Here is a 15,238-nt window from a genome sequence, read left to right on the forward strand (position 1 = left end):
CCCTCTTCCTTTCCTCTAAAGGTTACAGAGAGGTGGTCTCCTCAGTGAGCTGTGCCCGGGCGCAAGTGCGGACCTGATGCAGAGGAACCGCGGCCAGAGTGCGGCCAACGCTGGCCTGGAGGCCGGAGGCGCGGAGAGCGCAGCGAGCATGCGAGCGGCGACCACGGTAGGTACAGCGGCCTGAGGCGCCTCGACGGCCGGCGCTGCGGGGACAGCGGCCTGAGGGGCCCCGACGGCCAGAGCTGCGGGGACAGCGGCCTGAGGCGCCCCGACGGCCAGAGCTGCGGGGACAGCGGCCTGAGGCGCCCCGACGGCCGGCGCTGCGGGAACAGCGGCCTGAGGCGCCTCGACGGCCGGCGCTGCGGGGACAGCGGCCCCTAGCGGCGGCCACCACAGCTGACGCGACAAACGCGGCGACTAACCGGTCCGTGCGGGGCGCTCCGGAAGTGACGTCACGAAAGGCGATAGGGCCCAACCATGGCGCTAGAGGCCGCAGCACGGCCACCGGAGGAAACCCTGTTGCTCTGGGAACGGTAATGGGGTCGGGGTCCGCACGGGGGTGGCTTCTCCAATGACTTTCCGGCCTCACAGCCCCTGTGCAGCTGTAAAACCGAACACCCGGCTGCAACGCAGCGCCACGCTGCCGGAAGTTGCCGCCTGCCTTTGTGGGCGCGGCCTGCGTTTCCGGTCCGCACGTCGGGTCGTGGAGCGCTTTCCTCCTTCATCCTGGCTTGATGGGCAGAAAGGAGATTGGGGTGGACTGGAGGGCGGCCGCCCCGAGGGTCGGGCTGTCCCGAGGGCCCTGAGCCCGTTTCGATGTTTGTGCCCCGCTAGGGAACAAGCCCGGCTGAAGACGCGCGTGGTGGCCCGGGACACGGAGGCCTGGCAGCGGGACCCCACTTTCTCGGGACTGCAGAGGGTCGGGGGCCTGGACGTGTCCTTCGTAAACGGGGAGAGCTCCCGGGCCTGCGCTTCCCTGGTGGTGCTGAGCTACCCAGAGCTCGAGGTAACCGCTCTGGTAGGCTGCGCACCCAAGGGGACTGGATCCCGAGACAGCGATCAGAGCCTGGGTGCAGTTGTGAAAAAGTTTTCTTCTCTTCTCCACCCCCGCGCTCTGTGGTTTCTAGATTTTTTTTTTCTTTTTTGATGCTAAAAAGCCTACCCAGGACCTTGAACATGTCACGAGATTTGATACACTTTCACTTCATTTGTAGAATTTAATGTGTAGGTTGGAATGGATTTCTAAAAAGCAGAAGCTCAGGAAATAGGGTAACTGAAGAGTCAATGTACAAACGGTTGGTGAGATGGTCAGTGGCTAAGAGCGAATATTGTTCCATTTTAAATTTGTGTTTATTATATATTCAGTGTTTAGTCTGCATATGCCTTCAGGCCTGAAGAGGGCATCAGATCTTATAGGTGGTTGTGAGCCACCATATAGTTGCTGGGACTTGAACTCAGGACCCCTGAAAGGTCAGTCAGTGCTGTTAACCTCTGAGCCATCTCTCCAGTCCCCTTGAACACTGTTCTTGGGGAGGATCCAGGTTCAGTTTCCACTCTCACATTCTGCTGCCCCCAAACTCCAGCTCCAGAAGACCTGAACAGACTTCTGGCTCCTGTGGCTCCAGCGGGTTTGTGCTGCACACAAATTCCCACCAGTCCATGCACAGTTACACAAAAAACAAAAATTAAAGGTTCACACCTTTAAACCCAGGGTCTCTTGAGTTCAAGGCCAGGCTGTCCTGGAGCTAGTTCCAGTACAGCCAGAACCACACCGAGAAACTGTGTCTTGAAAAACAAACAAAAACCCCCAAGAAACTATTTCTTAAATTATCAACAGTCCTGTGTACAACAGTCAATTCTAAGTCAGGGTGTCCTGGGTTGCTCATCTCGGGCCCACAGCACGCACTACAGGTTGCCCAATCAGGGTGCCCAGCCTTCCTAGGCCTCCTTTTGATCTTGTCTCACACTAGCTCCATTTTTTTAAAATTATTTTTGAGTTTTTGAGCTGAAACAAATGTTTTCCATTGTTTTTTATCATACAGGCTTTTCATTTTGCTTGGTTCATATTCTCCCCTACACAGTACTCCCCATCTTCCCTCCCATTTCCGTGTTAAGTGTTGCTGGAATCCGTCCCCTTGTTTGCCTCCCCTCTGTCTTTTGCATGCACATACAACATCGTCCTTCCTGTAGGATACTGATATGTGTGTCCATTGGCTCCCTCCCTCAAGTGTTGTTCCTTGGTCTCCGTGGATAAGAGAGCATTATTCGTAAGAAGCAGGTGCCATCCAATCACAGACCTTTGTAAAACTTCCTGGTGGGCATGATGGTGTACACACCTGTAATCCTGGCACTCAGGAGGCTGAGGCAGGAGGAGCAAAAGCTCAGGGCCAACCTGGGCTGCTGAAGAAGCCGTCAAAACAACTGCAGAGAGCTTCAGTTCCACACCCATGATCTGACTAATAAAGTTCACATTGCTAATGGGGCCTCGAGGCCTGTTTTGCGCTGTTCCCTGCTTGATGTGACCCTGTTGGTTCACCATCCACCACTGTCTTCGGCAGCCAGAGCCACCACGAGGTCACCATGTCCTACCCCATGCGCTCGGTACACCACCAGAACTTCCGCCTCATTCACAACCTCAGCTTCAAGATGCCATTTCCCATCGACCAAGATTTCTATGTCTCGCCGACCTTCCAGGACCTCTTGAACCGAACCACAGCTGGCCAGCCCACAGGCTGGTACAAGGATCTACACCATTACTACTACCGGGAACGCTGGGAACTCTACGATGTCAGCCAGGACCCTCGAGAGACACAGAACCTGGCCGCTGACCCACACTTCTCTCAAGTGCTGGAGATGCTGAAAGCCCAGCTGACTAAGTGGCAGTGGGAGACGCATGACCCCTGGGTGTGTGCCCCTGACGGGATCCTGGAGGAAAAGCTCACACCGCAGTGCCGACCTCTTCACAATGAGCTCTGACGGTCCCTGGGGCAGCTGCCAGCCTGCCTCTACTCAGATGGGAAGGGAGGGACAATGGAGTCAGTGCTAACAGCCCCCCCCCACACACCCATCTGAGGACGGGCCCCTGTAATGTGGGATGCCACTCCTGCCTCTACTCAGACGGGAAGGGAGGGACAATGGAGTCAGTGCTAACAGCCCCCCCCTACACACCCATCTGAGGAGGGGCCCCTGTAATGTGGGATGCCACTCCTGCCTCCTGGAGAGGAGCTCAGGCATGCACTCCCCATGTTGTCACCACATCAGGACACTGCTGTCCTCACGTCTGCGTGGACTGACCCAGGAGTTCTAGGGCTAACTTGGGTGGGCAGAATCCCAAGTTTGACCTGCAGATAAAGGGGTAAGGTCTCGGGTTTCAAAGCCCTCTGGTTTCTGGAACCCATAGATGTTTTCAAGTCCTTCATTCTAATAGGAGCACAGGGCTTCTGTGTGCCCTGTGGTCAGTGGGTGAACCACACTGACTGCTGCAACCAGCGTTGGTGTAGAGGAAGCCTTAGGAGGCCCTGGGCTTGCTTTTGCCTCATTCTGCCCTCTTCAAGTACAAGCTTGGTCAGAAATCTCACTGGTTCTCAGAAGTGATGAGTTTGATCCTGTGGTCTTTCTGGGCTCAGCTTGTCCTTTCTGAGGGTGACTGAGGACAAGGTGTGACAGTGGTCCCTCTCTTGCCCTTCATTCATACAAAGCCCCAGACTTTCCCTTCCTGCACTTGCCAAGGGTCAGAAGCACAGCCTGCAAACCTAGAAGGACAGGGTCTGTCCCCACCATCCCTCTATTGGGTCTGCCCTCACTGCCCCATCAACTCCATTCTGGGAGATGGGGAGAGCCATGGGCCCTTGCATTGAGAAAGCTTTGTACAATAGTACAATAGTTCACAGAACTTTATAATAGCACATTAGATCTTAGACACTGAGACTCAAATATCCTGTCAAAATGACGCATTTATAGCTGGGTGGCAGCTTCACCCAAGCTGGTCATAATGCACTCCAAGAAGGATCAGAGGGTAATGTCAGTTTGAGATTCAGTTCTTCACTCAGGAAGAGTCCACTGGCTCTGTCCCGGACATCTACCAAAGCAACCTGGTGTTTTGGGTGGGCAGGAGGTCATGAGTCAAAGAGCCACTCAGGTCATCTGCCATGGCAACTTGGTTTGCACGTGTCTGTGGCAGTGTTTGTCTGTTAGCAGTTCTGATGGGCCAGCCATGTCCTCAGTGCTCCGGAGTCTGTGCCCTGCCCTGGGCAGGGATGACTGCTCCAGAGAGCTTGCAGGATCCTTTGACATCGGAAATGTAAAAGGAGGGGACAGTCCCCACAAAGCTATCCTCATCGTCACAGGAGGTTGGGGCACTGTCCCTGAGCAGGTCTCGGGAAGGACCCCACACAGCAGAATGATCTTAAGTCCTCCATCAGCCCAGGCCGTGCTGTGTGACTGTGGCTGCAGAATGATCTGAAGCCCTCCATCAGCCCAGGCCGTGCTGTGTGACGGCGGCTGCAGAATGATCTGAAGCCCTCCATCAGCCCAGGCCGTGCTGTGTAACGGTGGCTGCAGAATGATCTTAAGTCCTCCATCAGCTCAGGCCGTGCTGTGTGACGGTGGCTGCAGAATGATCTTAAGTCCTCCATCAGCCCAGGCCGTGCTGTGTGATGGCGGCTGCATCATTGTTAAGTCCTCCATCAGCCCAGGCCATGCTGTGTGACAGCGGCTGCATCATTTATCCTCTGACAGCTGTGAGCTCGTGAGGTCAGACCCCGACCAGAGAAGGAAGTGGGGTTGTTTGCTGACAGCGCCGACAGACACATGGAGGCCACCACAGTCCCAAGCCAGGTCCAGGCTTCAGCAGGGGCTCTGCTCTGTCCACACCACTCTCTTCTGCTCATCTGCAATGGCCAGGCGCACACAGCCGAGCAGACTGTCCGGGTCACTCCAGCTGTCAGGGGCCAGGCTGCTGTACAGACAGGGCACTCTGTCCAGTTCCCCCTCCTCCTGCCGGGCCGCCTCGAGGAACTGCTCCTCCGAGGTGCCAAGCCGCTGCAGGCCCTTCCTGAAAAGCACAGGTGGTCAGCATGAGGACAGCAAGGTAGCCAGCAAAGTGCACAATGAGACTTTTCAGTACAGAGCACTGCCAGGGTCCAGGACAGAGTCTGTTGAGAACTCAGTGTGCATCAAAATGCCATTGGGCATAAGCATGGAGTCCTACCCAGGGAAGCTCATAAAGATGTCGGGACTTGGCTGCAAGTGACATCCACCAATGGGTGTGTAGAGCACATCACACTTCCTGAGCAAATGGGCAGCAGGATTTGTTTGTCCCCATCAGATACCAAGTGATGAGGGGGCAGGGGGATCCAGGCACTGAGCAGCTTCAGTCTAGCTGGGCAGGGGATACACAGGTTCTGAAGCTGGACCTCTGGCCAGAGGCTGTGGGAACACAACTATGGGCTGGGATTGATAGAGCTCTACTATGTTCCAGAGGCACATGCCAAGTTTTTCCAGAGCTTGGGTGTCTGCTGAGACCCTGCTGCCCAGCACCACTGACCAGCCCTCAGCAAGCACCCACCTGAGTTTCTTTGCCATCTTCTCATTGACAGAAACATGGATGATGATGGGGAAAATGTCCATCTTGTGCAGGACATGGACACTGTCCAGCCGGACATCCAGCAGGGCATGGGTGCTCTTTGGGAGGGCATAGAAAAGCAAGTTCAGCTCATGGGCCTTGGGTCTGGGAGAAAGCGGGAGTAACCTCATGCCGTAGGACACAGAGCTGTGTAGAAGAGACCTGAATAGAGGAGATGAGCTTGGCACCCATCAGGGCACCTGCTGTAGATCTTAAAGGTGATGTCTTTTTTACTTGACCCTGGGAAGATCTGGAATTGCAAGCTTTTGGCACTTAAATAGATTTTGGATGGTGTGCAAACCTTAAGAATTAGACAGTGTGCGGGCTGGGGAGATGGTTCAGCAGTTAAGAGCACTGGCTAATTTTCCAAAGGTCCTGAGTTCAATTCCCAGCACCCACACGGTGGCTCACACCTGCCTATGACTCTAATTCCGGGGATCTGACATCCTCACATAGATACATATACAAAACACCAATGCACATAAAAAATATCAGACAATGCCAGCTGTCACCCTCCATGGTGTGTGTGTGTCTCTGTGTGTGTGGGTGTGTGTGTGTTGTGCTTCCTGTTCCTTGTGTAAGTATGAACTTGACAGTTCATTGTGAGCTGTGAAATGTGACAGTCTTATTCCATTATTAACAAACATCTATTAAACATTCCAAATAAGGGAAGTGAGGCAAAGGCCCACCCAGTGGTGGTCCAGCATCATCAATGGATGATGAAAACAGGGTTGGGTCTTTCCGTGTCCCTCCTATAGAGCATGAAGCTGGGTATCTAGGGCCCCACAAGTGAATCCCCAAATTCCTCCCAAGTCTTGGAAGCCTGCCACCCCCAGAGTAGCTTCTTAACCCTTCCCCTACCGTATTCATGAGGGACTCCACAGCATGACGGGTGACCCAATGGTGGTCCCCTATTGACTCTCCCTCCTGGATGATATCCCCTCTCTGGGTCCAGGTGACATACTCCTCCTGGCTCAAGTACTCTGGTGGTGACATTAGATGGGGTGATCATACACTGGGGTCCTGAGGGAGCCCTGCTGAGCCCCACACTGGAGGTCCCCCACCACATTCAGAAAAAGCTTCCCATAGCGGCCATGTAGAAACCTACCCTGCCTCCTACCAGAAGTCCTGAGCCAGAAGCATGGAATGTATGAACTCTGGGGCAGGTGAGGTTTGGGGGAAGGATAGATGGAGGTAGGCAGACAGACAGATGGACAATGCTCAGCATCACTTCGTAAGCTCCAAATTTATAGATGGATCTAACTCCTAACACTGAGGATTCCCACCAGCCCCTTAAATCACTTTTTCCACCCAGCGTGGGGTCCTGGTCCCAGGGATACTGGGCAGTATTTGGGGCAATTTTTCATTGTGTGTGTGTGTGTGTTGTGTCAGTGGTATTGTCAAGCACCCTAGAGTGCCGAGGACAGCTACACAGTAGAGAATTCCAGGCAGCCTCAGATGGCCTCTTCTGAGGTGAAGAACCCAATCTGGACCTCCTGGGCAGCTCTCACGGCCCTGCCCTCTTCCTAGCCTATGTCTATCTGTTCAGGCACCCCAGCTATACACATCTCGAGAGACCCCACCACCACCACTGCAACAGCTGGGAATCCTGGGTCCCCACGGTCCAGGAGCTGAGGCCATCCCCAAACCCTGGCCAAGACTTCAGGACTTTCAAGAAAGGTGTCCAAAGATAAAGCCTCAGTGAGGCTCCCTCTTTAAAAATGGTCAGGGTTTTTATAGAACTGGACATCTGGCCTCCATGCCCCTTGGCCACTGGAGCAGTGACTCCAGCCCAGTGTCCTCTGTGCTCCGGGCCTTTGCACATGCTGGCTGGCCAGCTGGACCACCTCGCTGCCTCTAGCTCCTGCCTCCCTTTCTTCATCCCCTGCTGGCTGGTTCTTCATCAACCCTGCTATGTACATCCTGTTTTCAGTGTGACTGTGTTGAAGGGAGAACTAATGACCCACCCCACGAATATCCACCAGAACCCAGAACGCACCGACTTTCTTTGGAAATAGGGTTCTACGTGAGACAATGCTGGGTGACAATGAACCCTAAGAAGGCCATGTGTAGACACAGACACATAGAAGGAAAAAGACCAGCAATGACCAAAACCAACATGGGAGTGAGGACCTCCTGCACCCCTAAGGTCCTGGAAGAGCCAGGAAAGACCCACACCTGCAGCCCCCCAGAGACAGCAAGGCTCTGCTGAGACCCTGAGGGCATACATCCAGGGATCTGTGAGACAATCATCACCTCTCAGTGTTCCAGCTTCTGGCCCTCTGTTCTGATAGCATGGAACCCGCTCACTGCTACCCCAGGACCGACAGCTTCTGGCCACTTGACCAAGGAGCACGTACCTGCCAGACACTGCTTAAAGCCTTGGAGGAGGCAGAGCTTTTTGCTCAGGATCTTTCCAACTACTCTGGGCACGAAGATCACAGGCCGGGGCCGGGCAGGTCTGCGGGGGTGCACCAGGGTGTATGGGGCCAGGGTGAAGCAGCTCTCTGCCCAGAAGCACACGCTGGAGTCACCTATGGAGGAGAGGATATGAGCACCGCCCACCTGTGTCTTTGCCCCTCTCCCCGGGGAGGAATTGATACAGGACATTCCCTGCTTCAGTGTCGCTAATGCTAACTGTGCACACTGGCACAGCCGGCCACATGCCAGCACAGCCGCCAGGCTACAGAGCTCGCAGCTCTTCAGGATGAGCCTCTGGGGTAGCAGGAGCCTGGTTCCTCCTGAAGGAAGGCTGTAGCGGGGCCCTGTCTCTCACCCTCCCTCTGCTCACATCCTTTTCTCCCTTTCCCCACCGAATCGTCCTGCCTTCCACTCAGCCCTGCTCCTTGGCCACAGGGTTCTCAGCCTCCTCCCCTCTGGACCCTCAGCTTCTCTCCTGGATTAGTTATGTTGCTCCTGTCTTCAACATCTGTCTTATGTTTTGCTTTTATTTTATGTGTATGTGTGTTTTACCTGTATGTATGCTGGTAGCTTTTGTATAGTTTCACTGGGTCAGGTCTCAGAGGGGGGCATGGGTATTTAAAGGACATCAAATATGGTTCTTAGTTGCTGTCTAAAAAGGCATGTAGACATCATGATTCATAAAAAACAGCCCGGGGTGGGGCAGATGTTGGAGAGATGGTTCAGTTGTTAGGAGCATTGGTTGACTCAAGGCCACTCAAGTCCCAAGGGAATCTGATGCCCTCTTCTGGCCTCCAGAGGTACTACATGACATAGTGCATATAAATACTTGCAGGCCAAACATCCATGGGGCTGGGGGGGGGGGGGGGACTTAATTGGGGGAGGTAGATGGAAATGGGAGGCGGTGGCGGGAAGAGACAGAAATCTTTAATGAATAAATAAATTTAAAAAAATAAAAAAATTCTCAAAAAAAAAAAAGAATAAATAAATAAACAGTGGTGGTGCACGCCTTTAATCCCAGCACTCAGGAGGCAAAAGCAGGCCTGTGAGTTCACAAGATCTCTGTGAGTTCGAGACCAGCCTGCTCTACAAAAGCTACAGAGAAACCCCTGGCATGAGAGACACCACCTTGATTGTACTGCCCAGGATTGACCCCCATGCCCACATGGTCCCTATGCCAATCGGCCAGGTCTCACCTTCCTCCCTGCCTGAAGCAGGCTGGCCTTGGTCACAGGTCGGAGACAGAAGACTGACTCTGGCTTTGTCCACACTGACAATTCTTACTAACTTCTGCGGTCCTCTGGAAGGCTGTCACAGGAAGAACGGGGAGATAGGAGAGGCACAAGGCTCAGCCATCAACACTGGGCTTGGGGCCTGGCATCCCCTCCCTATCTTGGCAGCCTGCCCCATAAGCAAATCCAGAACAGCTTCTGAACAACCAGGCTGTGCCATGGAGAAACCAGGCTTCCCAAGCCCCACACCAGGGGGTGGGAAGCAGGGGAGGGGCCTCACGCAACAGGGCTCTGCAGGAAGGGGTGCAAGGGGCAGAGAGAAGAGCAGGCCCCCTCCCGACTTAGCATGGCCGTACTCCAGGCAGGAATGTCCAAGCACCTTGCTCAGGGACAGGTGGGTGCTCAGAGAGAAAGGTGCTCTGTGTCCCAAGAGGACAAGGTGCCCGACCTCAGAGGAAACAAGAACGGGGAGGTGAGTCGGTGACAAGGGACCAGGAGAGTGAGGAAGAGCAGGAGCTGCTTTGAGAGTGGAGACGGGTGTGTTCACATGGCCTCTGAGGGCTTGGTGGTTACCCAGGGTCCAGATACTGCCCTGCACACCCACATAGGATTCCACGGCATCCACGTCCATCCAGCCCATCCGGGGGCGGGGGCATACTCTTCCACCGGAGCCTCACCTTGCGGGGAGCTGTGCACCGTTGAGTCATGTCCTGGATAAGGGCCAGGAGCTGCTGCTGAGCCCTGGGCAGATGGAGGAAAAGAAGCTCTGGCAGCCTGACTGAGCAGGCCAAGAGTGATCGGTACACAGGCTGGGGACAGGAGTGCTGCACCCCAGGGCTCAGAGACCGGGCCTTTGAAAATGACATGCTAATTTAATTGTCCCACACTGGTCCCTCTTCATGGGAGCTAATGAGCAAACAGGGCACATAACAGAGAGGGTACCCGCCACCTGGAGACCCCCACGTTTACATGTTAACCTTTCCTCCACTCTATTCTCGGGTAGATGCTCTGCTATAGAGCAGGGAAAATTCTGGGAGGTCTATGCTTCCTCCTGGGCAGGAGGGACCTCAGCGTGGAGCTGGGACAAGCAGGTGCTGTCCTTGGAACGTCTGTGGGGACATGGAGAGCCAGTGGCAGCTACTCACTGTGAATAGTTGGGGATGGTGCCAGGCTCCATGTCTTTCATGGTGTAGGGGTTCACGTGATGGGCATGCCAGCAGCTTTGGCCTTGAAACATGGTGTCAGTGACATGCAGGATATCATTGCAGTGTGCGTGTAGCGTTCCCCCTCCCTTCCTCTGCATGGCCAGGTTGACCCGGATGTAGAAAGAATCCCCAGAGGTCACCACTTTGGCATCTAGGTCCTGAATTAGGTTCTTATAACCTGATAAAAGACATCCATGACTGATGATCCTACACCAGGGAACTTACACGAGGAAGGTTCTAGAACGTGAAAGTGGGAGGAAAAGTCATGAAAGCCACTTTGGTGCTGGGCCCAGCGGGATGGAGAGAAGTTTCCCATTCACTGGAGCCTGGGGGAGTTAGGGGGAGCCTGGCTGAACTGTCTTGGCTCTTGGTAGCTATGGGCTCTGGAGGTGCAAACAGTCACAGGGCTTGGGGTCACAGGAGGGGCCCAGAGAGCTGAGCGAGTGTGGGGCGGTGCCTGTACCTTCAGTGTTGATCTTCACAGTCAGGTAGCAGGAACCGTTCACCCTCCTGAGAAGCCCCACAGCCTGCTCCAGAGTCGTGTTTTCCAGAGTGGCTCTCAGTGATGGCTCCGTCGGCTTATAATCCACCTGAGGGCAAAGCACGACGGTGGACTTCTCACCAAGACAGTGTGGCAGCTGAGATGGGGTGGGAGTGGAGCCACCCCTCCTCCTTGGCCTGTCATGGCCTATCAGAATCCCTTGTCACGAGCTGTGTGGGGGGATAGTGTTATTACAGCATCGGGCTGCACACGAGTGCATCATTGTCCATCGACAACTTTTTCACCGTTGAGGATAGTCTCTTTGTCATAACCCCTTTCTGTTGTCAAAAATAGATCTCAGGACGTTCCAGAACATTCTGGATCATTCTAGATCAGGCTTCTGTATGTTTGGGGCCCAACTCTTCTGTGTCATGGGGCTGTTAGGTGGCATCACGATCCTCACCCATTCAGTGCCAGAGTGCCCCACCCGTACCTCCCCGTCTGTGAAGCCCTGCCTGGTGGGGCTTCCGTGATGCCTCCCTCGTTCATATGGTTAAGTCTAGGGGGATATGTGTTTCTGTGTTACTGTGTGTGTATATTATGACACGTCTTAGGACTGTCATCCAGAGTTGCCCCAGGATGATATGACTGTCTCTCAAATGCCACAGAGGACGTCCGCAGCGTGAATGCCTCCTCAACAGCTGTCCATCTCAGCACTATGCTATCATTGACAGGGGGCAGGAGACGACCTTGTGTGAGGGGCTCTTCAGGAACGGGGGGCTTTTGCTTCACTGTGGACACCCTGTTCTAAAGGGAAACGCACACTCCCACCTTCTCTCATTGGGGCCAACAGGTGAGCCCAGCGATGGGGTCAAACCCACCTGGCACGTTTGTTGATATTTTTAAAATGCTTAAAGATGGGGGTTGGAAATTTGGCTCAGTGGTTAAGAGCACCTGTTGGTTCTACAGAGGACCCAGGCTCAGTTCCCAGGACCCACATGGCAATTCACAACTGTCTGTGACTCCAGCTCCAGAGGATCTAATGTCCAGTTGTAGCCCCTGCGGGCACCTGTAGTCATGTGCACATTCCTCTCTCACAAGTAATTCATAATTCATACAAGTAATTAAAAGCAGGGGCTGGAGAGACGGCTCAGTGGTTAAGAGCACTGGCTGCTCTTCCAAAGGACGAGGTTCAGTGCCAGCACCCACATGGTAGCTCACAACTGTCTGCAACTCCAGTTTCAGGGCATCCAGTGCCCTCTTCTGCTCCCATGGGTATCAGACATACACGTGATACATTGTCATACATGCCAGCAAAACGCCCACACACATAATAAAAAATAATGTAAAAAATTATTTAAAAGGCTTAAAGTTGAACACTTCGGCTTCAGGGCTGAGGAGACAACTCGATGGGTAAAGACATTTGCTGTGCACGCCTGACAGCTGAGTTCAACCCTGGGAATCTGTGCAAGCCTGGTGGTAATTTGCAATGTCAACACTCTTACAATGCGATGTGAGGTGGGGGAAAAGGAAGGACCCAGGAGCTTAGAGACTCTTGCACCGGAGAGCCTGGAGCAGGTGCTGCAAGAGGCAGACATAGGATAGAAGATCCAGGTAAGGTGGTGGCGCACGCCTTTAATTCCAGCACGTGCAGGCAGATCTCTGTGAGTTTGAGGCCAATCTGGTCTACATAGTGAGTTCCAGGACAGCCAGGGCTACACAGTGAGACCCCGTCTCAAAAACTAACCAACACACACACACATACCATAGACCCTAGAAAGAGGAGGAGAAGAAAGACCCTAGGCATGGCCCTCATGAAGCTACCCATCACCAAAGACTGAAAACCCAAATTCAGTCCCTGGTACCCACATGGTGGAAGGAAAGAACCAATTCTAACAAGCTGCCCTTTGACCTCCACATGTTCTATGACACAGAGACAAATAAATAAATAAATAAATAAATAAATATGTCTTGTTTGTTTGAGACAGAGTCTCAGTTTGTAGACCAGGCTAGCCTCCCATTCACAGAGATCCACCTGCCTTTGTCCTCCAAGTACTGTGATTAAAGGTGAGAGCCACCACACCTAGCTAAATAAATGTCCCTGGGAAAAGAGAGGGGCTGTGTCAAAGCAAGGTGGAAGAAGAGACCGTGACCCCCAAAGTTGTCCTCTGACCTCCACATGTGGTCCGTGCATCTGTGCACTCACACTCATACACACATCACTTACACATATCATACACGCACACATGCGTGCACAAAGCACACACATAATTGAAGAAAATCGTGCTGTTAGACCACATCAAAATCACCCTCCCCGACCCATGTGTTCGTTTAATAAGAATAATTTATGTTTTACATTTAGATGTATATTTGTGCTCTGTCCAGATTTGGACATTTTGCAATGAAGCTCAGTAGTTAAAATGGTGAATTTTATATCATGTACTTATACAAAGTGACAATGAGATCATCACAGTTAAAGAGAGACCACAGTCCAAACCCTACCCCACTGGAGAGGCTTCCTCAAGCCTGGCCAATGTTGGGGTGCAGCTCAGGGCTAGATCACTTGTGTGACAGCCACAAAGCCCCCGAATTTTACCTCCAGGACAACACCAAGGTTCCTGGTCAGAGTCGACGCAGTCCGGTGGCCTTCTCTAAGTTTCCAGGCTCTGCAGGACCTGAACTGCCAGGCTTGGGAAGGGGGCTGGGTTTCCCTTCCATGACCCTCATCAATAGATGTGGGCAACACTTTCTGTCAGCCCAGAACAGAACCGAGACCCTGTTAGAGCCAGAACATGTCTCCCGCCAATCACCCTTACCCAGGCCTGGAAGCCTGGCAGTGGCACAGCCTCCCACTCTGGCTCACCATCATGATCTGGGTGCCGGGACGCAAGGCCATCTCATCAGCTGCAGAGCCTGGGGTGACTCGGTGAATGAAGATACCGGTGAGGTTCCCGCCAATGACACCTATTTGTTCCAGCAAGGCATCCCCTTTGAATGCCAGCACTGTGACCTGGCTCAGGATCTTGCGAGCTGGTCTCCGCCTCACGGGGACACTGCTGTGGGCAGACAGACACAACCTGAGCACAGGGGTCAGAAAATCCCTGGGTTCTGGGAGTCTCTGCTCTGGCCCAACCTCTTGGAAGTGCTATGACCTTCCCATGGTGAGAGGGTGCGGTCACAGTCAGCTCTGTCACAGCCAGGCTCTGTTTCTCCAGTCAGTGGGGTTCCCCAACTAGTAGCTCACCTCTCTGAAACATTTAGACTCCGTAAAGACTCCTGCAGGCTGTCCTCTGTCTGGGAGAGATCTGGAAGGAGATAGGAGGCTTGGCTGCCAGCACCTAAGGTCAACAGCTCCTCACCTCTCCCCATGCTGCAGCCTTAGCCCTCCTGGGGCCTCAGTTACCACCCCCAGCCTAGTTCAGTCCCCTGCTGTGGCCCCTCCTTTGTGCTTTTTGATTTCATCTTCCTAACAGCAGAGTAACTGGTGAGAGCTGCAAGCATCTTCTGCAATCCCTGAACAAGTTGCCAACATTTTAGGATGAGAAGGTTTCTAACATCTAGATTTCTGAATTCAATGAAGGATCAAATCTAAGGGTTGGAGAGACGGCTCAGCAGTTAAGAGCACTGACTGCTCTTCCAGACGACTCCAATTCAATTCCTACCACCACCATGGCAGCTCACAAATCCAGTTCTAGGGGATATGACCCCCTTAAACAGAAATACATACAGGCAAAATACCAATGCACATAAAACAAAAATAAATAAAAAATTTTAAAATGTAATTAATTTGAAACAGGGTCTCATTATATAGCCCTTGAATTCTCAACCCTCCAAATTTCTGGGACTACATTGTGTGTATCTATATCCAGAATGTTCTCTCTGTCTCTCTGTCTCTGTCTTTGTCTCTGTCTCTCTCTCTCTCTCTCTCTCTCTCTCTCTCTCTCTCTCTCTCTGGGTGTGTGTGTGTGTGTGTGTGTGTGTGTATGTGTGTAAGCCAGCGGTCAGCTTCAGTTGTATTCCTCCATCACTTTCCATCTTATTTTGTGAGGCAGGGTCTCTCACTGAACCTGGAGCTCTTCATTTCATTTCAGCCCCACTGGTCAGAGAACTCCCAGATCCCCAGCCTGGGCAGATGGAAGCATGCTGCCATGCCTGGCTTTTACATGGATTCTGGTGATCAGGCCCTCATGCACACACAGTGAACACACTTCACCCTCTGAGCCATTTTCCCAGCTCAGACACAGCATGCCGATTTGAAGTCTGTGACCTTGGACTA

At 53.1% G+C, this 15,238-nt stretch overlaps 2 protein-coding genes across 4 annotated transcripts in view; one reads left to right on the forward strand and one right to left on the reverse strand.

The window, feature by feature from the left end:
• Positions 1 to 421: 421 nt before the first annotated feature.
• LOC121436165 (endonuclease V-like) lies at positions 422 to 2,344 on the forward strand. Of its 3 annotated transcripts, XM_041635873.1 has the most exons (3): positions 422 to 533; positions 835 to 1,006; positions 2,229 to 2,344. In XM_041635873.1, exons 1-3 carry the CDS (start codon positions 478 to 480, stop codon positions 2,322 to 2,324), a joined length of 324 nt encoding a protein of 107 aa, XP_041491807.1. In that variant the 5' UTR covers positions 422 to 477; the 3' UTR covers positions 2,325 to 2,344. The 3 variants fall into 3 exon arrangements, 2 of the variants coding, with proteins under 2 accessions (XP_041491807.1, XP_041491806.1); XM_041635872.1 differs by lacking the exon at positions 2,229 to 2,344 and having other exon boundaries at positions 835 to 1,378; XR_005972660.1 differs by lacking the exon at positions 2,229 to 2,344 and having other exon boundaries at positions 429 to 695; positions 835 to 1,378.
• A 2,492-nt stretch (positions 2,345 to 4,836) lies between these two features.
• Card14 (caspase recruitment domain family member 14) overlaps positions 4,837 to 15,238 on the reverse strand; it is a 29,811-nt gene continuing 19,409 nt past the window's right edge. The window contains exons 11-20 of the mRNA XM_041636130.1: positions 14,207 to 14,267; positions 13,826 to 14,018; positions 10,945 to 11,071; positions 10,422 to 10,659; positions 9,954 to 10,017; positions 9,241 to 9,352; positions 7,984 to 8,157; positions 6,485 to 6,606; positions 5,567 to 5,682; positions 4,837 to 5,053 (exon numbers count right to left, since the gene is read on the reverse strand). Coding sequence (XP_041492064.1) covers positions 4,846 to 5,053; positions 5,567 to 5,682; positions 6,485 to 6,606; positions 7,984 to 8,157; positions 9,241 to 9,352; positions 9,954 to 10,017; positions 10,422 to 10,659; positions 10,945 to 11,071; positions 13,826 to 14,018; positions 14,207 to 14,267 — 1,415 coding nt within the window. The 3' untranslated portion in view covers positions 4,837 to 4,845. The remainder of the gene's footprint in view (positions 5,054 to 5,566; positions 5,683 to 6,484; positions 6,607 to 7,983; positions 8,158 to 9,240; positions 9,353 to 9,953; positions 10,018 to 10,421; positions 10,660 to 10,944; positions 11,072 to 13,825; positions 14,019 to 14,206; positions 14,268 to 15,238) is intronic.

The sequence above is a fragment of the Microtus oregoni genome, unplaced genomic scaffold, assembly GCF_018167655.1.
Source record: "Microtus oregoni isolate MIOR12 unplaced genomic scaffold, Mior012 000048F_ref0000485, whole genome shotgun sequence".
Classification (NCBI taxonomy): Eukaryota; Metazoa; Chordata; class Mammalia; order Rodentia; family Cricetidae; genus Microtus; species Microtus oregoni.